Below are 26,185 nucleotides of genomic sequence, written 5' to 3' on the forward strand. Positions count from 1 at the left end.
GCAGGAGAGGAAGGTCCTCTATGAGGTGGATTGATTCAGTGACTGGGATAATTGGGATGGGAGTGTCAGAGACAGTGCCAATGCACAGGATAGAGCGTAGTTTAGGGCTGTTGTACGTAGGGTCGCTATGAGTCGCAGGCAACTCGATGGCACATAACAACAACAACAACATTATTGTCATGACAGGAGCCCAGAATGAAGGCTGCATAGTGGAGTGGACTTGTATAACAATGAAAAAATTTGTCTTTTACTTTTCAAAGAGAAGAGATAATTTGAGGGGAGGGGTCATCAGGGAGAAAAGTGAAACAATGAATGAATGGAAATCCAAAGTGTCTATAAACTTTCATTAAAATTAATTTTAAAAAAGAATAAATTCAAGCCATGAATTGCAATGCTTAAAGAAGCTATGGGAAGAATATTGAATGATTCAAGAAGGATTAAAAGAATGGAAGGAGTATACAGAGTCACTGTGCCAAAAAGAATTGGCAGACACAGAAGAATTTCAGGAAACAACATATGAGCAAGAGGCAAAGGTGAGGAGGAAGTTCAGGCTGCTCTGAAGGACTTGGCAAAAAATAAAGGCCCAGAAATTGATAGAATACCAATTGGCATGTTTCAGCAAACAGATGCTGCCCTGCATGTGCTCACCAAGGTGTGCCAAGAAATCTGGAGGACAACCACTTGGCTAACTGGAAAAAAGATGACCCGACAGAGTGTGGAAATCCTGGTACAATATCACTAATATCACACACTAGTAAAATTCTGCTGATTATCCAGAAAAGACTTGAACAGTACATTGACAGAGAACTACCAGAAATACAGGCTGGGTTTAGAAGAGGTTGTGGCACTAGGGACATTATTGCCAATGCCAGATGCATCTTGGCAGAAAGCAGAGAGTACCAGAAGAATGTCTCTCTGTGTTTCATTGACTATGTAAAGGCATTTGACTATGTGGATCACATAAGTTGTGGCTAACGTTGAGGAAAATGGGACTCTCAGAACACTTGATCATGTTTAGAGGAAACCTATGCTTGGACCAATAAGCAGTCCTCAGAACAGAGCAAGGAAATCCTGCATGGTTCAACATCAAGAAAGGAGTGTGTCAGGGATGCATCCTGTCCTCATACCTTTTCAATATGTATGCATAACAGATCATTCGGGAAGCAGGGCTTTATGAGGCGTGTGACATCAAGATTGGAGGGAGACTCATTAACAACCTATGATATGCAGATAACACAACCTTGCTTGCTGAAACTGAAGAAGACCTGGAGCACTTGATGCAAAAGTTCAAGAACTGTAGTCTTCAATATGGATTGAAGCTCAACATCAAGAAAACAAAGATTCTCACCACTGAGCCAATTGGCAGCACCAAATTAGATGCAGAAGAGATTGAGGTTGTTAGCAATTACAGCTTTCTTGGATCCACAATCACCATTCTTAATGCCAGCAGTCAGGAAATAAAAAAATGAATTGCATTGGGAAAATCTGCTTTCGTGGACAGTTCCAGCGTGCTGAAAAGCAACAATGTCAGTCTAGAAACAAAGATGTACCTAATCCAGGCCATGGTTTTCTCAATTACTTGTTATACTTCAGAGTTGGACATTGACTAAGCATGACAGAAGAATAGATGCCTTCGAGTTGTGATGCTGGAGAAGGGTCATGAATATACCATGGACTGCCAAGAAAACAAATAGGTCTGTCTTGGAGAGGGTGAAACCAAGTCTCTCCTTGGAGGCTAGGACTCTGAAGCTCTGCCTAACTCATTTTAGGCACATGGCCAGGGAAGATAGGTCCTTAGAGAAGGACATCATGCTTGGAATGGTGGGTGGACAGCGCAGGAGAGGAAGACCCAGAGTGAGATGGGTTGATATAGTAACTGGGGCAATGGGGGGTTTGGTGAATTAGTGTGAATTAATCAGTTAGTGAGACTGGCTCAGGAAAGGGAAAGGTTCAGAGCTGCTGTACATAGGGTTGCTGTACATCGCAGGCGACTCAACCAATAACATTCTATGACAAGTTTGGAAGCAGGAGTGGTGTCCACTTCCTAAATGTCTCCAGAAATTCTATGGATTTTGATAAATGTCGATAGTTGTAGAGGGGCTTCAGGCCTTTTGTTCATATGGTTGCTATGAGTCATGGTCCACTCAAAGGCAATCAACAGTAATAACAATCTTCAGAAATAGGTTGCCAGGCTTTTATTTTAGTCTCTACTCTGTGGTTTTCATAGTTACTTGCCATGTGTCAGAGAGATAGATGATGACTAAGGATGAAAGAAGAAGAAGTGATGCCTTTGAGTTGTGGTTCTGGAGAACAGTGGTTGAACTACATACCATTGACTGCCAGGAGAACAAACAGGTCAGTTCTGAAGAGGGTGAAACCAAGCTGCTTTCTGGAGGCAAGATTTTTGAAGCTCCATCTCATATACTCTGGCCATGTGGCCAGGAGGGATCAGACCTTGGAGAAGGACATCATGCTTGGAAGAGTCGAAGGACAGTAGGTGCGGAAGCCCCAGGATGAGATGGATTGGGTCTATTGGAAACGATGAGATTTGACTCAGGATTCAGGGCAGAATTCAGAGCTGTTTTACATAGGGTCACTGTGAATCACAGGTGATGTGATTGCACAAAACAACAGCAACAACAACTCCACAAGCCTCCAATGAAAATGGTCCTCCGTAGACAATATTTGACATATTAGATTCAGACCTTCTGGCATCACGGACATATGCAAGCCTCCATATAAAAAATGATTTCTAGGCAAATTCAAATTCACCCCAGTCAAGTAGGTTTTGACTCTGGTGGATCTAGACACAGTCTTTTTGGTAATCAGCCCAACTCCCTACAGGCTATACCTCCAAAGCTTATTGACTTACAGACTTCATTTTTACTGCTGTGGAGTGGGCTTTGCTCCAGCGACTTTCTTTCTATGTGGTGTCTCAGGTTGGAAATTACACCCAGAGGAGATGGCCTTTGTCCTATAGACCCATTAGTGGATTTGAATGCTAGAGAGGGGTTTTCTTTGGGTTAGCAGTACAATCCCTGCTGACTATGCCATCAGAGTTCCCTGACGAAGATTCATTATCATCTTATTTCTTTCAAGTTGGAGCTGATTTCTAGCTGACTGTCCAGCAGGTTTTCAGAACCTGCAAATCACAGAGGGGAGGAGATTGACCAAATTGACATACAGGCTTGTAGGTCTTAATCTTTTCAAAGTGGTCAGGTTCTTCTTGAGATATTGTTGAGATTTTTGCATTCTTTTCCTCGAAGTGTGAAATCCAATTGTGCAGAGATTCTAGATAATTCTGTAAACCCCATCCCTGAGCCTCTAGACTACATTGAAAACCCAAAAAGGAAAATGCTTAGTTTTGACAGTAGATTTGAGGTCACAAGGGGAAGGAAAAGTTGCAGAATCAGAAAGAATTCGGAAGGACAGAGAAAGAGAGGAAGACCCTCAGCGAGATAGATTGACACAGCGATTGTATGTATGTCAGAGATGAGGATGGCACAGAATAGGACAGGGTTTTGACCTCTTGTTCCTAGGTTCGCTAAGAGTTGTACCCGTCTCGACGGCATATAAAAATAATAAATCCTGGACTTCTAGAACCAAAATGGTAGAAAAGGATAGGTAGAGATAGAAAAGAGGAGTTTAGTTCTATTTAGAGTCTTCTAGAGATGGTGAGGATGGCACAGGATAGGACAGGGATCAGATCTATTCATTGGATTCATTAAGAGTCTTCCTCGTCGGGAATGCAGCTAACAACAAAGGATAACTTTAACATTTCTTTTACTTATGCCATTTAAACTCTGGTGGCGTACTGGTTAAGGAGTTGTGCTGTCAATCCAAAGGCTGCTAGTTGGAATCCACCAGCCGCTGCGGAGAAGGGCAATAGCTGCTAGAGATTTGTAGCCTTTGACACCCGCTTGATGGCTCAGCTATGAGTCGGTTACGAATCGACAGCAGCGAATGAGTGAGTGATTTCATTTTAATGCCAGTATAATCCTATGATGGTAAAAGTGAAGCTCCGAGGGTCCTGAAATCTTATCTGAAACAACAGTTTACGGACTTACAGAAAACGCTAGAAGCCAAACTCAAGAATTCTAAGGAGAAACTGGGCTGGCCAGATAGAGGAAGGGGCAGAGCCGCGCACGCGCACTGTTACCTCAGCGCTGACGTATCCGGGCTGTCGCTCTCTGCTTCTCTAGCCTTCAATCCAGTACGGTGGCCGAGGAGAGTCATACACTGAGGATGAATGAAGGTGCTGGGACAGGTTGAGGCAGTTCCATCCGCTGTCCTTCCTTTCTAGTATCGGTTCTGGCCTTGTGCAGTGCCCCTACACTGTCCCCATCGCAGCATCGACCCAGTGCCTAGGTTATTGGTGTCTGGTCTACTCTAGGTGCAGCTAGAGTTGTGGATCCGGATTATCGCCTAGGCCCAACTTCGGACCGCGCTCTCGATTTCTGCCGCGACCCGCTTCTAGGACGGGGAGGTGGTGTAGGGCTTTCGGTAGGCTGGTGGGTAAATCTTAAGATGAAAAGCAACCCTTTTTTTCAGGATGTAACTTGCCTCTCGGTCTATACTTGCACCCTGCCCTACTTTTTCTCCGCTTTAATAGCTGGTTCTGGTTTTCGCCCAAGAGCCCACGGTTCTTGGCTCTTCAGCTCCAGCAGTCGGCCCCTCTGCTTAAAAGCAAAACATTTCTGCATATGAGTCCTACTATTATGCATGTCTTACAAGGCATGGTTTTGGCTACTGAGCCAGGGTCTTTTTTATTTCTTTTTCTTCCCTCCGACGAGAGAGAAGTGCCCAAGTGTGTGTGACTCGCCTTTCTCACCTACATGCTACTTTTTTTAAAAAAACCCAACAAAATAAAAAGTAATAACACGGGACATAGGATAGTGTTTGGCATCTTTTCTAACCACTGTGATAATTTTCTCTTGGCTCTTCCACTGACTCAAGAGTAGGAGAGAGAAACCCATCGAGTCTCTACATATGTTGGGCAATCATATGAAACTAAAGCTCTACAAAGAAACACTTTCTGAACTTTGGCAGTTCAGTTCATTTTACATGCCTTCCAGAGTCGTATGAACTTGTTTGCGTTTTTGGTTTTTTTTTTTCCCCTGAACATCCCCCAATGGGCAAAATGTCATGATTTCATTGTATGTATTAATGGGCATAGTGGAGAAAGTCTTGAATTGAGATTTAGCAGATGAGAATTCAGTCTTGGATGCCGTCCCCCTGTCATGATACAATGTTGAACCCTTTACTTTTTATTGTCACATAGAAGCCTTTATATGTGCCAGTACCAATGCCAAGATACAGACTTTTAAAAGGACCTCCTTAAGGGTGATTTGGGGTTTATCCCCAAAGTGGGATATTCATACATGTGAATTTATATATTTTTAAAATTTTTTTAACCCATTAGGATTAACAGTGATAATGACTGAGTGTACAAGCCTGCAGTTTGTCAGCCCTTTTGCGTTTGAGGCAATGCAGAAGGTGGATGTTGTTCGTCTGGCGTCCTTAAGTGATCCAGAATTAAGACTTCTGTTACCGTGCTTGGTACGAATGGCACTTTGTGCTCCTGCTGACCAGAGCCAAAGCTGGGCTCAGGATAAAAAACTTATCCTTCGCCTTCTGTCTGGAGTGGAAGCAGTCAATTCCATTGTTGCTCTCTTATCAGTGGACTTCCATGCTCTAGAGCAAGATGCCAGCAAAGAACAGCAGCTAAGGTAATGTTACAGTGTATAATGTGTGGATTAGAATTTACATACATTTGCCATAAAAACAGGGAACAAAATATTCTGGACATTTTGTTTTCTTGCAGTTACAGCTACAGTTTATAGGTAGCATTTCTAATTCATTTCTTTGACTTACACTATCTAATTTTGAGAAAACTGCAATTAGTCTATTGTAAGTGGATGCAGTCCTTCAGAGAAAGAGAATCCAATCTTTGGAGAACATTTTGCATATATTTTCTCTATGTGTAGTTAAAAATTTAGACAGTTTTGTAGCTCATAGAATGCAGAGAAGAATTTAGTATTTGTGGGCTTATTGATTAGACCTACTTTCAATGGGAAGTGAGTAAGGCACATTCTTCTGTAGTGGAAGGATTTATTAACATCATCTAGGAGACTTAGTAAAGTTAGATTAATTCTCAAATTTTCCATTGATTCTGAACAGGTGTTATATTATTTTCTACCCGTTGTGAATTTGATAGTAAGTCATAGCAGTTAATGGAAGTGAATGCTGTCAGTTGTGATGGAGTCTATACCCAAAATAGACAAATGATACTTTGAAATAAGAGCATATAGAAATCTTACATTATTTTGTGGGCTGTGTCAGTTAATAGTAATTTTTACACTATTGTTTCCATACCAGTGTTCCCATAATTTAACTTGTTTATTCTTCCATTAGGCATAAACTTGGAGGAGGTGGTGGAGAGAGCATTTTGGTTTCACAGCTTCAGCATGGACTTACGTTAGAGTTTGAACACAGTGATTCACCTCGTCGACTGCGTCTTGTCCTTAGTGAATTGTTGGCAATTATGAACAAGGTACATTATTTTAATTATAGCTTAAAATATGCATGATTATCAAATAGAAGGTGGATGAAATGGACAAGAAGGTAAGCAGGTTGCAGTCTCTTCTATTTCATTTGCAAGTGTTTTCTTTTCAGAGCCTGGGAGGATATTAAATACTTTCTCTTGCGCTGCTAACTGCAAGATCACGAGAGGTAGAATCTTATTACTCTTGGGAGAAAAAGAAAACTTTTGAAATTCAGTGAGGCAGCTCTACTTTGTCCTGTGGGGTTGCTACAAGTTCGAGCCGACTCAATGGCAGTGGGTTTTGTTTAGTTTTCTGTAGAGATTTTATTCTCTCATTTATGCCTATTCCTTTTGCTCTGTCATAGGGGTTATAAGAAACTATTATTCTATATGGAAAAACAAACTATAATTTATTACAACTGAGTTTTCTACAAAATACAGAATTCCGTTGTTTTGGACATACACAGTGGCTTTTTGATGTTAAAATATATATTTGAAGACAAACACATTAAGAAATTTTTTCCCCATTTTTCTTACACCTAACCATATAACTGGCCTTCTCTTGAGACTTTAATTTTTTCATTTTGATGCCTTTGCATATGTGATGGTGAAGGTTGTTTTAAAAAAGTAATTAGCTACTTTCAATAACTGTTCATTCTTTGCTTTTTCTTATTGTTGATTTGTGATTGAACTTGCATTTATATACTTCTCTAAGTTTACTGGGCTTTTTTGTTGCTTATTTTGTTTGTTTGCAGGTATAATTTATAGGTAACATTCCTCTTCATTTCTTTGATTTGCCCTCATTCTAAGACAGATGTACAGTCTACTCCTGTTTAGCTTACAGCCTTTGAAAACTTGCTAGAGGGTCAGCTATGAGTCAGTTCTGACTTGACGGCGTATAACAACAAGAACAACATCTAATTCTAGAAAACTCCAAATATTGAGTAGAAATTAATTCTTGAGCTTGATACAATAATGTCTGAAAAAGAATTCTGTGACTGTTGTTGTGTATCACCAAGACCAGGGTTGGTTTGCCCATCATTCTCTTGTGGAGTAGCTGGTAGATTGAAACCACTCATCTTGGGTTGACAGTATAATTCCTTACCGCTAAGCCACCAGAACTCTTTCTTTCACTACTAGTTATGATTAAATTGTTTAGAATTGATCAAATATTGCATATTGTATTGTTTATTAGCTATGTACTCTGAGGCATGGTTGAAAGTAGATTTAATTTAAAAGTAAGATGGTATTACTAGAGTTAATTTTTTTTCTTTCTCTTTTAGGTATCTGAAACCAATGGGGAGTTTTTTTTAAAGTCTTCTGAGCTCTTTGAGAGTCCAGTCTATTTGGAGGAGGCTGCGGATGTGCTTTGTATTTTACAAGCAGGTACCATCTTGAATGCTAAGATACATTTCAGATATAGTTTCTTGTTAAGAGATACTGTGTAGTTTTTAAACCAAGATTAATTCATTATTTTAAGAAGAATCTAATAAAAAAATAAACCTTAAAAGTTTGAATAAAAAGGACTGTGATAGGACAATAAGTAGATAAGAAGGAGCCCTGGTGTCTCAGTGGTTAAAGCTCTCAACTGCCAACTGAAAGATTTCTGGTTTGTGCCTACCAGCCACTGTGCAGGAGAAATATGTGGCAATCTGTTTATGTAATCCTGTGGTGCGATTCTGCTTTGTCCTGTACAGTTGCTATGAGTTGTTATCTACTCTATGGCAGGGGGTAATATTTGTTGTTATGTGCTGTTGAGTTGCCTGTGACTCATAGCGATCCTGTGTACAATAGCTCTGAATCTTTGCTCTATCCTGAGCCAATATCACTGACTCTGACACACCTAATCCCATCACCCCAGTTATCATGTCAGTTCATCTCATCTGGGGTTTTCCTCTCTTGCACTGTTCCTCCACCCTTCCAAGCATGATCTCTTTCTCCAAGGACTGGTTCCTCCTGGCCACGTGCCCAAAGTATGTGAGATGGAACTTCAAAATCCTAGCCTCTAAGGAGAAATTTGGTTTCACCCTCTCCAAGATAGACCTGTTTGTTCTCCTGGCTGTCCATGCCATACTCTTCTCCAGCACCACAACTCAAAGACTTCAATTCTTCTTCTGTCAAGTAAATTATGTAATTTCTATACTATGACATTATATGTTAAGATGATGTATTTGAAGAAATTGGATGATTTTGGAAAATTATCAGTATATTAAATGACCAAGCAAAGAGCCAAATGGTGAGTAGACTGTAACATAGGTTTTATTTAAAGTGGAAACAAAACAGTACCCGTGGAAAGAGTAAAATTACTGCAAATTCTTAACTTTAATGAGTGAATTAGAGTTGATAATAATTTTCTTGTTCTCTCCTTTTTCTGTATTTCATTTCTATAATAACCATATTTGATTAAAATGAAAAGATAAAGGACATAAAAATGCAAAGATTTTCATGAAATTACAGTCTAGGCCAGTACTGTGCCGTAGAACTTTGCAGTGATGGAAATGCTCTGTAATTGTGCTGGCCAATACAGTAGCCACTAGACACACAGGGCTGTGGAACATGTGAAATATGGAAAGTGGAATTGAGGTACTGAATTTTTGTAAATTTTCTTTAATGTTATACTTTATTTAAATTTTTCAGCTAGTGGTTATCCTACCGAACAGCTCAGTTTTAGCTTATGATGAGAAATTGTTGTACTTTGAATAACTTTAGATAACATCTGTGAAATATCAAATGACTTTTCATGTATAATTCAATGAAACATCATGTCTTGTGACACTGACTTTGCTTTCTTACAGAACTCCCATCCCTGCTTCCTATAGTTGATGTAGCTGAAGCCTTGCTACATGTTAGAAATGGTGCCTGGTTCTTGTGTCTCTTGGTGGCCAATGTTCCTGATAGTTTTAATGAAGGTAAATAGACTTTAAAAATGAGATACTCATCAGATTTGCTTAGCTTGTATAGGAACTATTTTATTATTTTTTCCTTTTTTTTGTTTTTTGAGCTAAGAAGAAACAATGTTTCTGGATTTTATTTGAGATTTTTAACTACTGAATTTTAATAAGTGTCCATGTAGAAATAATCAAATTTGCATTGAAATTTCAAATTTATATTTGTAATCAGTATGTATCCATATAATGCTATATCATAAAATAGTTCTTCCTTTCTAGTCAGAATTGAATCATTAATGACTTTCTAGTGGATTCCTGAGGCTGTAAATTTCACCAGGAGGTGTGATGTAAGACCATCTTTCTCTTATCAAGTGGCTGGTGGATTCACACTGGCAGGGAGGCACTTCCTGTTGCTTAGTAGCACAGCTCTCTGTAGAATATACCACCAGAACTTCCTGTTGCATAATGTTGTTGTTCAGTACCATCAACTTGGAACCAACCCATAATGAACTCCTCAGTTGTTTTTCAGAGGCATTAAATTTCCTGGGAGTAGAGTGCTCATATTCCACAGAGAAGCTGGTAGAGTCAAACTTCCTACCATTGTGTTTAGTGTTCATATGGTTTTCAGAAGTCTTTTGTTTAGGAAGTAGATGGCCCATTCTGCTTACTAGTCTGTCTTAATCAGGGAGCGCTACCAAAACCCATCCACGATGGAAGACCCTTTTAGAATTTGATAACAGTGGCAAAGAATTCAGTATCACAGCAAACCCCAAGTAATCACAGTATAGCAAACTGACAGACAAGTGCTGCAACACTAACAACAATGTTCTTTATGAACATAATCAATAGCATGCCCACAGGATGTCAGAAGAGACTCTGAAGATTGCACTGGAACATCGGGAAGCTAAAACTAAAGGAAAATATGTCAAAGTAAAAGAGCTGAACAGATGGTTTCAAAGGGCAGTTCGGGAGGACAAAGCAAACTATTAAAATAGAATGTGCAGAGAGCTGTAATTGGAGAATAAAAAGGGAAGAACTCACTCTGCATTTCCAAAGCTGAAGGAACTGAAAAACAAATTTAGGCTTTGTGTCACAATGTTGAAAGATGCTATGGGCAATGTATTGAATGACTTATGAAGCATCAAAAAGAGATGGAGGAAATACACAGAGTCACTGTACTAGAAAAAATTGACTGACACTGAAATATTTCAGGAAGTACCATAAGAATATTTGTAATGAAAGAGGAAGTGGAAGCTGCCTTAAAGGCATTGGCAAAAAACAAGGCCCCAGGAATCAATGTGATACCAATTACCAATTAGCTTGTTTTAATTAACAGATGCAGCCTTGGATGCACTCACCAGTCTGTGCCAGGAAATTAGGAGGACAGTTGTTTTGCCAATGGTTTGGAGGAGGTCTATATTTTTTCCTATTCCCAAGATAAGTGGTCCAACTGAGTGTGGAAATTATCGAACAACATCATTGATATCACATGCTAGCAAAATACTGTTAAAGATCATTCAAAAATGGCAGAAAAAGTACATAGGGAATTGTCAGAAGTTCAAGCGGACTTTAGAAGAGGCCGTGGCACCAGGGACATCATTGCTGATGTCAGATGGATCCTGGCTGAAAGTAAAGAATACCAGAAGAATGTCTATTTCTCCTTTATTGACTATGCAAAAGTGTTTGACTGTGTCAATCATGACAAGTTGTGGCTGACATTGAGAAGAATGGGAGTCCCAGAGCACTTGATTGTGCTCATGAGGAACCTATACCTGGACCAGGAGGCTATTGTATGAACAGAGCAGGGGGTCTGCATGGTTTGGAATTGGTAAGGGACTCATCAGGGATGTATTCTGTCTCCATTCCTGTTCAGTTTATATGCTGAACAAATTTTCCAAAAAGCTGGACTTTATGAAGAGGAGTGTGGCATTAGGATTGGTGGAGATTCATTAATAACCTGCTTTATGCAGATGACACAACCTTACTTGCTGAAAGTGAGGAGGATTTGAAGCACATGTTGCAGAAGATCAAGGAATGCAGCCTTCAGTATGGCTTGTATTTCAATATCAAGAAAACAAATATTCTTACCACTGGAGCAGTAGGCTGTGTCATGATGGATGGAGAAACAATTGAAGCTGTCAACAGTTTCATCTTGTTTGGATCCACAGTTAACACCCTCAGTAAGAGCAGTCATAAAATAAGGAAACACACTGCAGTGGGAAAATCTGCAGTTAGGGACCTTTCCAAATTATTGAGGAGTAATGATGTCAGTTTGAGGATTAAGGTGAATCTGATTCAGGCCATAGTTTTTCTACTTACTACCTGTGCATCCAAGACCTGGACAGTGAATAAGGAAGACAGAAAAGAATTGATGCTTTTGAGCTGTATTGTTGAAAAAGAGAACTGAACATTCTGTGGACGGCTAAGAAAATGAATAGATATATCTTAGAGAGGGTGCAGCCAGCGTGCTCTTTGGAGGCAAGAATGATGAGACTTCGCCTAACAGATTTTGGACATATTCCTAGGAGGTGCTATTCCTTGGAGAGGGACATGATGTTGGGAAGGGTGGAGGGTCGGCGAAGGAGAGGAAGGCGCTTAACCAGATGGATTGACAGGGTGACTGCATCATTGGGCTCCTGTGTGTCAAGAAGTGTGAGGGTGGCACAGGACAGGGCAGGTTTCAGATCTTTTGTTCATAGGGTCGCTGTGAGTTGTACTTGATTTGATGGCACCTAACAACAACAACAACCACAACCATTGTGTTGGCAACACAATTCGTTACCACCGAGCTTCCTATTCTGTACTTCTTGTTGTGTACCATCAAGTTGGAACTGACGCATAGCTGACCTTTGGGCAGGTTTTCAGAGACAGTTAATTACATGGGACGAGATTGCCCATCCTTCTCCAGAGCAGCTGGTGGATTCAAACTGCCTGCCTTTGGGATTGTAAGGCAGCTTCTTGCTACTAGCCTGCTAGAGCTCCACTGTATTAGAACACTGAAAATAAATACCAGAGAATCAGAAGATACACTTTCCTTGCTCAAAGAGCAAAAGGGAGGATATGTACATTTGTGAAGTAGTCAGAGAGCATTATAAGATAAATGTAATATGAAATGTTAGTTATCACACCTTTGGCTTTAGCCTTATTGCTCCCAGCTTACAGGAAAGTACAGGGTAGAACTTGAGAGAAATCACAAACTTTTTTTTTTACCTTTATTTTAAACTACTAGTGATTGAGGATTTTTTGAGAACCATGTGTATGTGATATAAAAATAAAAGCAACATTTGGAGCTGTGGTGATGTACCAGTAGAGAGTTGGAATGCTAACCCAAAGGCGAGAGGTTTGACTCCACTAGCGGCTCCACGAGAAAAGGATGAGCAGTCTCTTCCCATTTGGTTTACAAATTCCAGAAACGTGCCAGAGGGTCAGCTATGTGTCAGTTGTGATAAAAAAAAAGAAAAGTAAATAAAGCAACATTTACGTGTTGAGCAAGACAATTTATGAAAGGAGAGCCAAGGAAGGAAAAAAAAATGTTGTATCAGGGAGCCATGGAAGAAAATTCTTGGTTTTGACAGTACTCATGTGATTGCTGTTAAGATTCTTGTTATGTGCTGTTGAAGCAGAACTCCAGTGGTTAGAGGCTGGATATTGCAGAAGAAGAGATTGCCCATCTTCTCCATCAGAGCAGCTAGTACATTCAAACCACATTCTTTTGGGTTGGCAGCACAGCTCCTCTTCACTAAGCCACTGGAACTCCCTTTAAGTTAATTATCATCTGCAAAATGAAGATAATAATCATCATCATCATCCTTATTTTTTTGAAAGAGTACAAATACGACGCAATATTTTGATCAGTTTCTAATGCTGTTTTTTTCAAGCTCTTCTAATTTGCACAAATGATTTCAAGGCTGAATAAATTGTTTCTGGTACTACACTTAACAGAGTTTGAAATAATAGAGGTTCCTCAATGTTTAGTTTGTAGAGGCCTGATCAAGAATGGGGAACGACAGGATGAGGAGAGTCTTGGAGGAAGACGCAGGACCGATGCCTTACGCTTCTTATGTAAAATGAATCCTTCTCAAGCTCTCAAAGTTCGAGGCATGGTGGTAAGAGATTCTGTGGTTTTTATGACACAGAGGCCTGTGTATTAGGATAAAGAAATTTGTACAAGATGGTTTGAAAATCCTATAGTGTTAGAAATTGTGGTGATACACATGCAATCCCTGGGTTAAGAAGGTCCAATTTACTAATATGTAGCCTTTAATATGTAAATTTGCACTCACTTTGAAGCATTTGAACCACTGCATTTACCTCACTTTGAAGTGATTGAGCCAACCCTTATATGCAGCAATTTTTTTTTTAATCACAATCACCTTTAGTCACTGCACGTTGCTCATTCACTCATTGCCATAGAGTCGGATCAGACTCATAGCTGACCCTCCATTGGGTTTTCAGAGGCTGTTAATTGCAAGGGAGATTGCCCATCTTCTGTTTTGGAACTGCTTGTGGATTAAAATTGCCAGAGAAATGTGGTCCTTTGGGTTGGCAGCAAAAGCATCACAGCTCCCTAGTTGGTGCAGTTAGAGTTTTAAAATTATTTAAAAAGGTTTAAATCTTTTTTTTGCATGAAAGTTAGGCTGGATGTTAACTCCTTGCACCTATTTCAACTGACTTACAAATTCAATTTAAAGACATATTTAGGAACAGATTTTGTTTGTAACCAATGAATTGCCTGTACTGGATTGTGTTATTTTCCTTTCTGGATTTTATGTTTTATGAAATAGCATTTTCAAATCTCAAATGCCTTTGATTCTAAAGCATCCTGGGCCCTTCCTTTACACTGTTGAGTTTTGTTTGCTTTTTTTTGCATGTTAGGTGGAAGAATGTCATTTGCCTGGCCTTGGAGTGGCTTTGACATTGGATCATACTAAAAATGAAGCTTGCGAAGATGGAGTGAGTGACTTGGTTTGCTTTGTTAGTGGTTTGCTTCTTGGAACAAATGCAAAAGTCCGGACTTGGTTTGGAACTTTTATCCGAAATGGACAGCAGGTAAGGGATCCCTTCTGTCACTGTAGGCTAGAGGTCAGGATGCATTGGCAGTTACTAAAAGAGGAAAGGACACATAGGATTAGACAGATCTTTTGCATTCTTTTTAATCTCAGGAACCCTTTATAATATTAAAATTATTAAGGATGCTAAAGAGCTTTTGTTTTTATGGCTTTTACCTAGTCATAAGTAACAAATTAAAATGGCATATTTTGAAATATTTGTTTAATTCATGTAAACAACAGTAATACATTATATGTTGATCAGACATTATAATCAAGTAGTTGTATTAATCAGTTATAATCAGTATTATAAAACAAAATGTGTATGAATACCTGAATGAAACCTGAAAGATTTATAAACTTCCACCCAGATAAAAATAAAAATTGCAAAAAATAAGCCATATTAAAAAAAAAAATTGAAGCTATATTTTTTTTTTAAAAAGTATGTGGATCCACACAACATATTTTTTTTAAATAAGAATGGATATTTTTTATTTATTCAAAGTTTGAATCTAAAACTTCAATGAAATCTACCACCTTTATTACAAGGGGACTGATGGTTTCTAAACTGAAAGAAACAGGGTCAAGAAAGATGGCACCCAGACATTGGAAAGTGACCCAAACTGGTCGGATGTGCAGAAGATTTGGTCCATAGAGCACTGACAGGCTAAGAGCCACGTTTTGGTGAGAATGACGTCAGAAGTGTTGAAAGTGTATAAACCTCCATAAGAAAATTAAAGATGGCAAACAAGATTTGGACTCTATTTCAAGTCAATAATGTCTTCATCCGAGGAAGCTGTGAGCTGAAAGGGGCTGCCTGAGACGGGGCTGCCCTCTCTGTCTGCCACCGGGTCTGGGTCAGAGCTTGTCGAGTGGCAATGCCCCTCAGGATTAGCTTCTGAAGTAGAAGGACTTTCCAAGGGGACCACTGGGATCCTGTCACTGCTTCTCGATCTCACGGTCGCTGGCTTGGGGCCTCCCTGGTTTTCTTCTAACCGTCTCCGGGATTTGGATTTGGCCTTTGGTGCTCCTTCTGACCGGGGTCCACCTTCATCTGAGAGGCCCAGCAGTTCCCTGCGAGTCCTGCTTGCTATTTCCTTAATCTCCATTCAAGACAGAGACAAGGAATGAGTGACAGGAATGGCGGCGATGCCAATGCCGATGGAAGTGGGCGGAGTGATGACCTTGGAGACTAAGGGAGACTTCAGAGGCCTCTCCATGCTTCTGCCGACAAGGTTTCTCAGTGGAATCTTGTACAGATTTTTGGACTGAATTTCAACTTCCCCCAGGGAAGAAGGAAAAACTGGAGTATCTCGGCCTGGGGGTGTCTGAGGAGAATTGTGGGCACTGGCCCCCTTGGAACTGCTTTCAGATGACACCTCATTTCCCGCTATAGTTGCTGTGAAGTCTATATCCGATCTAGAGGCCACGAGCTGAAGCTGAGGCACGACTGCAGTGTGGACCAAGTTTCCATTCACCACCAGGCGGATCTCCATGGAGTCAGTGGTAAACGCCAGGAGGTATGGGAAAGCACAGACAATGGCATAAGGAGCCTGGTTCCAACAGAACTGGAAATCTGACGCAGAGGGTTGAACCAAAAAAGAGCCACCGTTAAATGGGCAAACCTTTTTATAGATGCAGCTGTAGTTGTAACACAAGAGCAGGCCAGCTTCTCCATCTTCGTACACATCAATAGCTGCAACAAAATTAACCCTGTTGGCTTCCACGTGGTGCAGTCTGAAGGCCTCCCCTGTGCTCTCGTTGACCACATCAAACTGGTGTCGATAAGCCACACAGATGAGATTGTCACTCTCTTCAGTTGGCCCATCCACTAAGGTCATCACCACGGGAGGGTCAGAAAGACAGATCTCCCTCATGTACTGGAACTCTTCAACAGGTGACTCTGACAGGGGAGACAGCAATGAGATGCTGGTTACCCCACTTGATTTTTGCTTCCTTGTGATCATAAGCAGTTTATTCCAGATTGCGACAATAATTCTCAGCTCTTTGCTATGGTGAGTGTTAATGGCGTACAAATGGCAACCTTTTGTTTTCTCCAGCTTATTTTCTCGGCAGTCATACTTGCTCTTCACAGCCTGTTTCCCCTCGATGCCCTTTTGCACTGTGCTTAGTCTGAAGACAAAGAGGCGGGCATCTTTTCCTTTGTCGGCTCTGAGGATCAGCAGGTCCAGAGCCTCCAGCACGTGCATCTGTTTCACAGGCAGAGTTCTGTCAAACACTGGCACTGAAGGGAGGTCATCTCTTTTTTGCAAAGCCGTAAAGCTGCCAAACTTGATGGAGCATCCCCTCTCACAATGGATTTGAGTTTCAGTGCCTATTCTAACAAACTCTGCCTGGCGAGCCTCCTCTTTCTTCCGTGCTGACTTGGGGGATTCTGGTAAGACATCACTAAAAGATCTTCTATTAAGCATGTTCTTATGCAAATCTGGCATCAGATCCTGGTGCAAAGAGCGAATCAGCATATCCAGAGTACGCCGGCGTTTCTGGGCAAATGTTGGGGTTTCCAAAGTGGCTTTTTCACCATTAATTAATTGCACTAGCAAAAAGTCCCTGAATTCCTGGTGGTCTGTAAACACCAGTGGAGACGGCAAGGGTGGGCCAAAGAGTGGTACACTTTCTTCAGAAAATATTTTTAGCCTGTAATTGTCATTTTGTTGATCATACCTTACTAAGGCAAATATATGTGTAAAGTGGGAGCGGATCATGGAAGGCTTAAAGGCAGGAGAAGATTCCTCTCCTTCTTGGAACACAATGGTGATGATATCGTTTCCAATGTGGCGCTTCCTTTCCACCTGCTGTTTGTTCTCTTTGAAATATGGCAACATCATGGAAACATGAAACATGACCTCATGCCCTTGGTACACAGTATAAACTGAATGTATCCCTGTGGTGTCATTTTTGGTGTCCAGACCGCCACGGTAGCCTGTCCAGCCCTTTAGAGTGACTGTGTCACCCAGAAGATTTAAAAATTTTTGAAAAGCTTCACTTCCGACTTCATTGCTGAACATTTCATCGTCAGTGAGCACAAAGATGGGTACATCTTTGGCAAAAAGGACCCCAAACTTGAAATTCACAGAGCCCTCTTGTTCTTCAAGAACCAGCAAATCCTTTTGTATTTCAGAATGAAAAATTACCCTGGGGCCTTTCTCAAATTTGTCCAGATTCATGGCACTTAAGATGGACTTCACAGAGAGAGTTTTTGTGGGACTGTAGGGAAGGCATATTTTCTGGGTACCTGTTTTTCGCCAAAGTATAGCCCGGTATTGAGGGACACGCTGATTGTTCTGGTCAGAAAGCGTTACAGACAAGAAGAAGGGGCTCTTCTCTGCATCATTTCCAATGTAATTCTGATGGACTTGTCCTAAAAAATACTTGAAATACCATCTGGTGTGGTATTCTGGATTCTCTAAGTGTACGTCTGTTCTTCGCCAAGTACCTGGCAGAGCAGTTGCATTCTCATCTGATGACCCATTTTCCACTCGGAATCTTCCAGCTCTTTGGATGGCTCCATCAGCATCACTGGAAATAAGCAGCTCCACGTCTACAGCCTAGGTCTTCCGAGACAGAGAGGTTGACCTGGGATTCTAGTTCAGGGTCTTTTGTTGGCCATGTCTGAAGGGGTGGGATGCCAAAGGAGAGAGATGACTTTGCTTTCCATAGAAGGGTCTGTGCTGCCATCTGATTCCCACAGGACCCTTTCGTCAGCGGATCCATCAGTGGCCCTGGAGCCTGCAGTGCTGGGGATCTCGAAGCTGCACCCCCTGCGCTGCAGCGCCGCCCTCTTCTGCCGCAGGAGTGCAGCAGCCGCCCCGCGGGGCTCCGGCTCCATCGCCCTGGGCAGGGGCCGCGGGCTCCCACACAACATATTTTTAAAGAAAATATCTGGAAGAGAAAAAAAAAATTTTTTTTTTGAACAGAAAAAATTATTGAGGTAGAAGCATGGTTTACATCTCAAACGTACTCAGGAGCAACAGTGTCTCTGGAGACTAAGGTGCGCCTGATACAGGTCATGGTATTTGCAATCGCTTGTTATGCATCAGAGAGTTGGACAATGACTAGGGAGGACAGAAGGAGAGTGGATGCTTTTGAGCTGTGGTGCTGGAGAAGGGTACTGAATGTACCCTGGACTGCCAGGAAAACAAACAGATCCATCTTGGAGAGGATTAAACCAAGCTGCTCCTTGGAGGCAAGGATTCTGGGGCTTCGTCTGACATACTTTGGACATGTTGCCAGGAGGGACGGGTCCTTGGAGAGGGACATCATGCTTGGGAGGGTGGAGGGACAGCGCAGGAGGGGAAGACCCTCTATGAGATAGATTGATTCGGGTGACTGGGGTAATCGGGATGGGTGTGTCAGAGGCGGTGCGGTTGGCGCAGGATAGAGCAGGGTTTGGAGCTGTCGTGCATAGGGTCGCTATGAGTCGGAAACGACTCGATGGCACATAACAACAACAACAACAACAAAGGTTGGAAACACTGTGTTACGCAATTGTTGAATGGAAACTAATTTGCTCTTATAATCTTTCAATCAAATCACAGTAAAAAGTTTTTAAAAATTACTGAAGCAATTCCTCCTGTACCAGTCAGATCCGATTTGACGGTACACACACACACACACACAAAATAATAAAAATTTAAAAAAAAAAGTTACTGAAACAAGTAGTCAATAGAGACTAAAACACAACAAGAAAAAAAATTATTTTTGGGGAAAAGCCCCTGTGTATAGTTAAGAGAGGATGTGAGTGAAAAAAAATAAGTAATGCCTAAAGAAAATAATTTTTATTTCTAGACACCTGAATGAGTTTTGGGGATCCCTGGTGTTTCTGGGTGAGAGACTTAGGAGAACTGATGCATTAGATCATCAAAAGAAATTAGTAATACATTCAGTAACTTTCATATATATATTTTTTAAATTTTATTATTTTTAGTGTGTGTACTGTCAAATCAGATCTAACTGGTACAGGAGGATATTGCCCCTCCTTCTCCAGCAGAGCCTGAGCATCTGGTGGATTTGAACCTCCATACATCTGGGATTTCAGTGCAGCGTCTTGCCACTAGGCTACCAGAACTCCCTTTTATATTTTTTAAGACTTTTTAGCTTGGAGGATAGTTTGCCTTTTAAAAAAATTTTGATAGTAACTCCAGAATGAAGATATTCCCAATGAAGACTGACTTTTTTAACTTGTTGAGGCTCACTCAGCTAGGCAAATAGTGTATGCCTGCTTGGATCTTCTATTTTTTTATGCTAGTGAATCATCATACTTTTCTGCATCCAGATTCTGCTTTATTTCTAACCTGTTGAAACCTAGTTTTAAACTTTTTTTTCCCTAAAATAACTTTGATTATATGCCTTCTGTTTGTCAGGTACTTGTTCTAAGCTCTTGACATCCTTATCTTGTGTTTGCCATCTCTATGCAACAAGCTTTTATTCTTTGCACATATATTCTAATGTTAATGCAGATTTACCATTTATTTGGAAACCCTTTAAAAATAATAAACTGATATTTGCATAACTTTTTACAATTTAGAAAACTGCTTTAATGTGTAGTCTTTTTGGTCCATTCATTTGTCTATTTAGTAATTTAGTAGAATGTTTTTCTATGTATTCTATGTATAGCAATACATTATATATTATATAATATATAATATACATTATGTAAGGCATAATATAGGTCCTTTAGAGATATTATCCCTTTGCAAAAAATTATGGGAGTGATAGACCTAGAAACTTTATTATAGCAACTCTGTTAAATATTAGTATTTTCCTTTTTTTTTTTAAATTTGAAGTTCACAGGGTCTGGTTAGTATACCTAGCAGTATATAATTAATAGCTGAGCTTGGATCTAAACCCAGTATCTCTGTCTGTAATATTTGAACTTTTTTCTATTATAACACATACTACTAATTGTTAATTCTTATGTAATTGAAAAGGAACTCTCATGCACTAGTGAATTAGGAGTTACCCTGCCATCCCAAAGCCAGGTTGTTCGAATCCACTAGCTGTTCCATGGGTGAAAGATGGGCACTCTCTTCCTGTGTGATTTAGAGCTTCTGAAAACCCACTGGAGGGCCAGCTCTGAGTTGGTACCCATTGAAAGGCACACAGCAATATATAATTGGAAGTATTATTTTAAAATACTCTACTGTTCAAGTTATCATTAATTTAGTATTTCATCTATAGCCAGTCCACAATAGGATGAATAGAATATTGTCGAAATGTACCAGTGAAGCTGGATTTTGAGTTTGTATGATTAATTAAAATGAAATTATGCAGCTGTGACTTGTATCTCAAATGGGTCAATTGCAAATCTGTTCTTTGGGGGGTTTCGTTTTTCCTCATGCTCTCTTCTTTTTGTGGCCCTTACAGAGAAAAAGAGAGAACAGCAGCTCTGTCCTTTGGCAAATGAGAAGGCAGCTTCTTCTGGAGTTGATGGGCATTCTCCCCACAGTAAGAAGTACTCGCATTGTGGAAGAAGCTGATGTGGAGATGGAGCCCAATGTGTCTGTGTATTCAGGGCTGAAAGAAGAGCATGTTGTGAAAGCCAGTGCGCTCTTACGTCTGTACTGTGCTTTGATGGGGATCGCTGGACTCAAGTATTCAATAATTTGATATTTTACCTTTTTGCCACTTTACTTTCTTGTTTCTAATACTAAAAAAGTGAGCCAAAAGCCTTTATTCAGAAGGAGTTTTACTGTTTGGCATAGATTCAGGCTAGCCCATTTAAGGTCCTGTGACGCAGCATTACTACCTGGGGCATATTAATTTATTTTGGTCAGATTTGTAAATAGAATTGTGTAAATATAGAAGAAGCCAGGAGAGCCTTTCCGTATGGTATAAAGAAACCTATGATTTCATCAAAGGTTGATAAGACTATAATGAATGATCTGTCATTGGGACTTTACTTGGCCTGTGTAGCTAGTTAAAGTAAATAACTCTTTAAAACTGCTTTGATGTGATTGCTAAACACAAGGTTTGTCAGTCATTATATTGCATCCTTTTGAATACTGTTCTCAACAGTTATACATACAGTTTTCACTTTGCATAGTTATAATACGCATAAATATGTGTTAATATTAGTTACCACAGTTAACTAATACCAGTTTCCCAACAATATGGTTCAGTTTCCATTGCCACATTATATTAATCAAGTTAATTATATTATATGCATACTTCGTTGTTAGCTTCTCAGATCACATCTCCCTATTTAAATAACAGATGCACATTGGGATCATTGACCATCAGTCACAGCACTTCTTTCTCAGTTTGTCAGTGATTGCTCACTGTGCATCTGCTATTCTGCTTATTTATAGGCAGCAAAGCATGCAATTTTGTTGCATCTTTGTCTCTCAGCAGTGAATTCACGTGAAATGATAAACAAGTAAATGAGAGAATTGGCCTGTAAAGAAGAAAGTGTATTAAGGGGACAAAAAATGTTGATATTGGAAATGATGTTTGAACCAAATGTAAATAGAATATATGACTGTCCATGGGAATGTTGCCACTACCACTGTAGCTAGGAGAAGTTAGTGAAGGAATTTGACATAAATGAAGACAGTGATGGTGGCAAAAGAAGATGAAGGTATCCCAAAGGAAAAGATGTTGGCACAAATTTTTCTATTAAAGGAGCTTGCAGAAATATTTCACAGTATTGAGAGTGCAAAGGACAAATTATTAGAAGCTGATCCAAACTTAGAAGGCAGTATGACAGTTCACAATATAAAAATGCTCACTGTGTCATAAAGTATAGGAGAATGAAACAAAGTTAACAGGTTACTAAAGATTTTTGCAAAGAAATAAAACATATTTTATTGTTTTCATTGTTCCTTATATTTTCTTTTAGTTCACTAAATACATAGAAGTTTAACTATTTTTTTTTAGAAAAAAGACGTAAGCATTTATAAGTGACTTAGGAGTTTTAGTGTTTGGTCAAACTTCTGGAAGACAGTCAGCAGTCATAACTTCGTATTGACTTTTACAATCCCATTGCGTAGCTTTTGCTTGCATTGTCAGTTTTCTAGTCCCTCACTATTGTGCAAAGTGAAGATTGCTTGTGTTTTGTCTGAGGAAACAACTTATGGATGTAAAAATCTCAGTTTTATTTTTGACAACTTAAGATGTTAATATATAGGGGAGCTCTGGTGGCCTAGTGGCAAGTAGCTGCAACTACAATCTCAGAGGTGCACGGTTCGAATCCACCAGATGCTCTGCCGGGGAAGGAGGGACAATCTCCTCCTGTACCAGTCAGATCTGATTTGACGATACACTCACACACACACACACAAAAAGATGTTAATACACACACACACACACACACACACACACACACACACACATATATCTCCTTCGAAATCATTACAGAATTAAAATTTGTATCTAAAAAAGCCACATTGAAAATTTCTCCTTTTCTTCTTCTTCAGTTTAAAAGAGTAAAGCCTCATAATGTGCTCTTTTTTAGACCAACTGAGGAAGAAGCTGAACAGTTATTGCAGTTAATGACAAGCCGTCCTCCTGCCACACCAGCTGGGGTTCGCTTTGTGTCACTTTCCTTTTGTATGCTCCTGGCCTTTTCTACTCTTGTCAGGTATCTTACTACGTCCATTTTCTATCTTCTTAGAGTCTGCTGCATATATTTTTTTTGGAATGCGTGTATAACATAAATTAGGAGCAAATTACCAAAACTTGCGTAAGTACAACTAGTTTTATCTTTTTAAAGAAAAATATGTCAGTAACCTTACAGTATGCTAGTTATTTTTATTGTGCACATATTAAAGAAGCCGCAATAGTTCTTCAAGGTTTTTTAAAGGACGTAAACAGTCCCGCTTCCCTCCCTGGTTTTCCTTCACTAGAGGAGCTTCCTTCAGTTCTTTTAGTGGATTCTTTGTCATTTACTGCATGGACAGCCAAAAGAACAAGCAGGTATGTCTAGGAGAGGGTACTGCCAGAGTGCTTTTGAAGGCAAAGATGATGAGGCTTTATCTCACATACTTTGGGCACGTTGCTAGAAGGGCTATTCCTTGGAGAAGGATGTGATAATCAGAAAGGTAAAGTGTCGGCGAAGGAGATGACTACCCTCAACCAGGTAGACTGACATAGTTACTGCTGCAGTGGGCTTTTGTGTGTCAGGAAGTGTGAGGATGGAGCAGGGTTCAGATCTGTTGTTCATTGGGTGGCTATTCTACACAGCGACACCTAACAACAACAACAACTTTAACATGTTTGTATTGCTATATCTTTCAATTTTAGGCATTATTTTTTCTTGATTTCCTGCTACAGAAGATTAGTTTCCTTTTTCTCTCTATCCCCAACACATCTATATATCCTTACTATTCTGTCTTCCAGAGTTATAGTTTTGACTAGAGCTGTTATTTGTTTATATTGTTCTGATTAGGTAAACACTACTAAGAGTTCAGCTGTGTACTACATAATTGTTTTTTCTCTCCTGCCAAACTTTTGGTGTTTACATAAATAATTATCCTTTATTTTTACTATAAATTGTTTATTTGCTTATTATTAACCATATATTTTTAAAGTTTCTCTGTCATTAATAAACCCCAAACTCTCTGACAATATAAATCTCTTAAAATGTTCACATTCATGAACTATTCTACTAGCTTTGTCTTGAACAAATCTCCTGGAGCATTTTGATCCTATTCCTACTCTGGCCGACTGCATGCTACATCCACTCCCTCCTGAACGCTTCTCACATCATTTTGCAACTAACTTCACTTTTTTCCTGTTGGCCCTCCCATTAATAACATCTCATATCTTCATGTTCTGTTTATTTTTACTAATTGCCTCATTTTTCTCCTTAGGAAGGATTGTAGAAGTAGATTAATTCAGACTGGGCCTTTCAGAAAATGCCTTTGTTATACTCAGACATAGGATAATTTGGTCAATATAGAATTCTAGGTTGTAGGTACTTATCTTTGAGAATTTGTAAGTGTTACTTCATCATCTAATTTCTAGTGTTACTATTAAGAAATTTACCTTCCTTCTGATTTTGAGATTTTGTGATACCTGCTTTTTTTTTTTCTTTTTTAGGGGAAAATGGCTTATGTTTTTATTTTGTTATTAGAATAAACATGTGTAACGAAAAGTTGTCCATTTTAACCATGTGCACAATTCATTGACAATAATTCTATCACCATGTGCTCCACAAGAGAAAGATAGGCCATTCTTTCTAAGCAATTTACTGTCTCTGAAAACCCACTGGAGGGGCAGCTTTGGTTGGTTCAGTTCCAATTTGATGGTATAAACAACAACAACAACAACATATTTTGCTACCACCACTGTCTTCTGTTTCCAGATGTTTCATGTTACTCTTGTTAGAAACTCAGCAGTAATGCTTATTCACTTTGCCCTAGTAACCACTAATAAACTTATGTCTTTATGCATTTCATAGTTTAGGTATTTCATTTAAGTAGAAACTATTTTTGTCCTTTTGTGTCTGAATTACTTTTTTTTGTGTTAGAATTATTTCACTCAATGTGTATTTCAGGTTCATCCATGTAGTATAAATGTAACTTCTTTTTATGGCCCTTTTTCTTTTTTTAGTTTGGAAATTTGCGAAATTTGTTTTTTGTCTCTAGAATCTTGACATTTTTTTATATGGCTTGGTGTGAATTTGTTTTCATCCATTGTCTTGAAGTATTCCTTAAAGCCCTTCTATCTTAGAACTTACAAACTTAAGTTCTTAGAAATTGTCTTGAATTGTTTTGTTAGTATTGTCTTCTAAGGTTTCTATGTAAAATTTTCTCTTTAGATATTGAACATCTTAAAATGATAGTCTCATTTTCTTTTTCTTCCCTAGTTCCTTTATGCCTGTCTTACAGTACATTTTTAAAGACTTTGTTAAGATATAATTTATTTACTATTCATTGGTTTTTGGTATATCTGTAGAGACATATTACAATCACCATATCTAAATTTAGAAATTTTTATAACTCTCAGAAGAAATCATGCATTTTAATGTTTTAGGATTTATCTTCAACTTTATCTTTTAATAAAATTCACTTTTAATTTCTAAGAACTCTTGTTCTAAATCTAAAATATAGCAATTTTCTTTTTTTAAAAAAGACATTATCATAGGTATAGATCTATAATATTTTTTCATATCTAGTAACCTATAACTATCCTTTTTTATGACCAGTAATCATTTTTCTTCAGTTTTTTACTTCTGCTCAAAATATGCCTATAAATTGTCACCAAGAAGTGAAGTTACTCCAGTGATCAAGAATGACGACCTTAGCTTTACTTTATTAATTTTATACTTCATGCTTACCTTCATAGTAGCTTTTTGCTATGAATTGCATACTTCTAGTAATCAGTCTCAGTTTTTAAAAAATTGGGGTTTTTTTGTCTTTTCAGTGAAGGTTTAAGTCTGTGCCTTTCTTATTAGTTAAGTTCTAAAACTAGATTTTCCCCCCTTCTCTATCTGAAATAAATATCAGCTGTTAATATAGTCCCAGCACTTTAATCTCAAAGGGACTTTGCTTTCCCTAGAAATTTGAGGAAGTTTATTACTCTCTCCAATTTTCAAATGACTGTACCTAAGATTTTTTAAAATGTCTAACTGTTGAGATGAATGAAGAAAATGTAAGGTTCTCCTTCTTGATCTCCAGAACTACTTCGTATTTTAGTGACAGTTAAAGACTCAATTCAACAAGCAATTATTTTGATGTTTC

At 39.2% G+C, this 26,185-nt stretch overlaps 2 protein-coding genes and 1 pseudogene across 2 annotated transcripts in view; 2 read left to right on the top strand and 1 right to left on the bottom strand.

Annotated features, from left to right (window-relative positions):
• Positions 1-4,684, top strand: part of MED13 (mediator complex subunit 13) — a 158,701-nt gene extending 154,017 nt beyond the window's left edge. Inside the window, exons 31-32 of the mRNA XM_006899467.1 lie at positions 4,394-4,503; positions 4,613-4,684. Of these exons, the coding sequence (XP_006899529.1) occupies positions 4,394-4,503; positions 4,613-4,684 (182 nt within the window). The remainder of the gene's footprint in view (positions 1-4,393; positions 4,504-4,612) is intronic.
• Positions 4,685-5,432: 748 nt separating this feature from the next.
• INTS2 (integrator complex subunit 2) overlaps positions 5,433-26,185 on the top strand; it is a 51,569-nt gene continuing 30,816 nt past the window's right edge. Inside the window, exons 1-8 of the mRNA XM_006899452.1 lie at positions 5,433-5,729; positions 6,415-6,553; positions 7,828-7,930; positions 9,340-9,453; positions 13,408-13,538; positions 14,308-14,481; positions 20,868-21,094; positions 22,957-23,082. Coding sequence (XP_006899514.1) covers positions 5,437-5,729; positions 6,415-6,553; positions 7,828-7,930; positions 9,340-9,453; positions 13,408-13,538; positions 14,308-14,481; positions 20,868-21,094; positions 22,957-23,082 — 1,307 coding nt within the window. The 5' untranslated portion in view covers positions 5,433-5,436. The remainder of the gene's footprint in view (positions 5,730-6,414; positions 6,554-7,827; positions 7,931-9,339; positions 9,454-13,407; positions 13,539-14,307; positions 14,482-20,867; positions 21,095-22,956; positions 23,083-26,185) is intronic.
• LOC102861149 lies at positions 15,242-18,215 on the bottom strand (annotated as a pseudogene).

The sequence above is a fragment of the Elephantulus edwardii genome, unplaced genomic scaffold (genome assembly GCF_000299155.1).
Source record: "Elephantulus edwardii isolate Elephantulus edwardi_28Jun2011 unplaced genomic scaffold, EleEdw1.0 scaffold00257, whole genome shotgun sequence".
NCBI classification, from domain to species: Eukaryota; Metazoa; Chordata; class Mammalia; order Macroscelidea; family Macroscelididae; genus Elephantulus; species Elephantulus edwardii.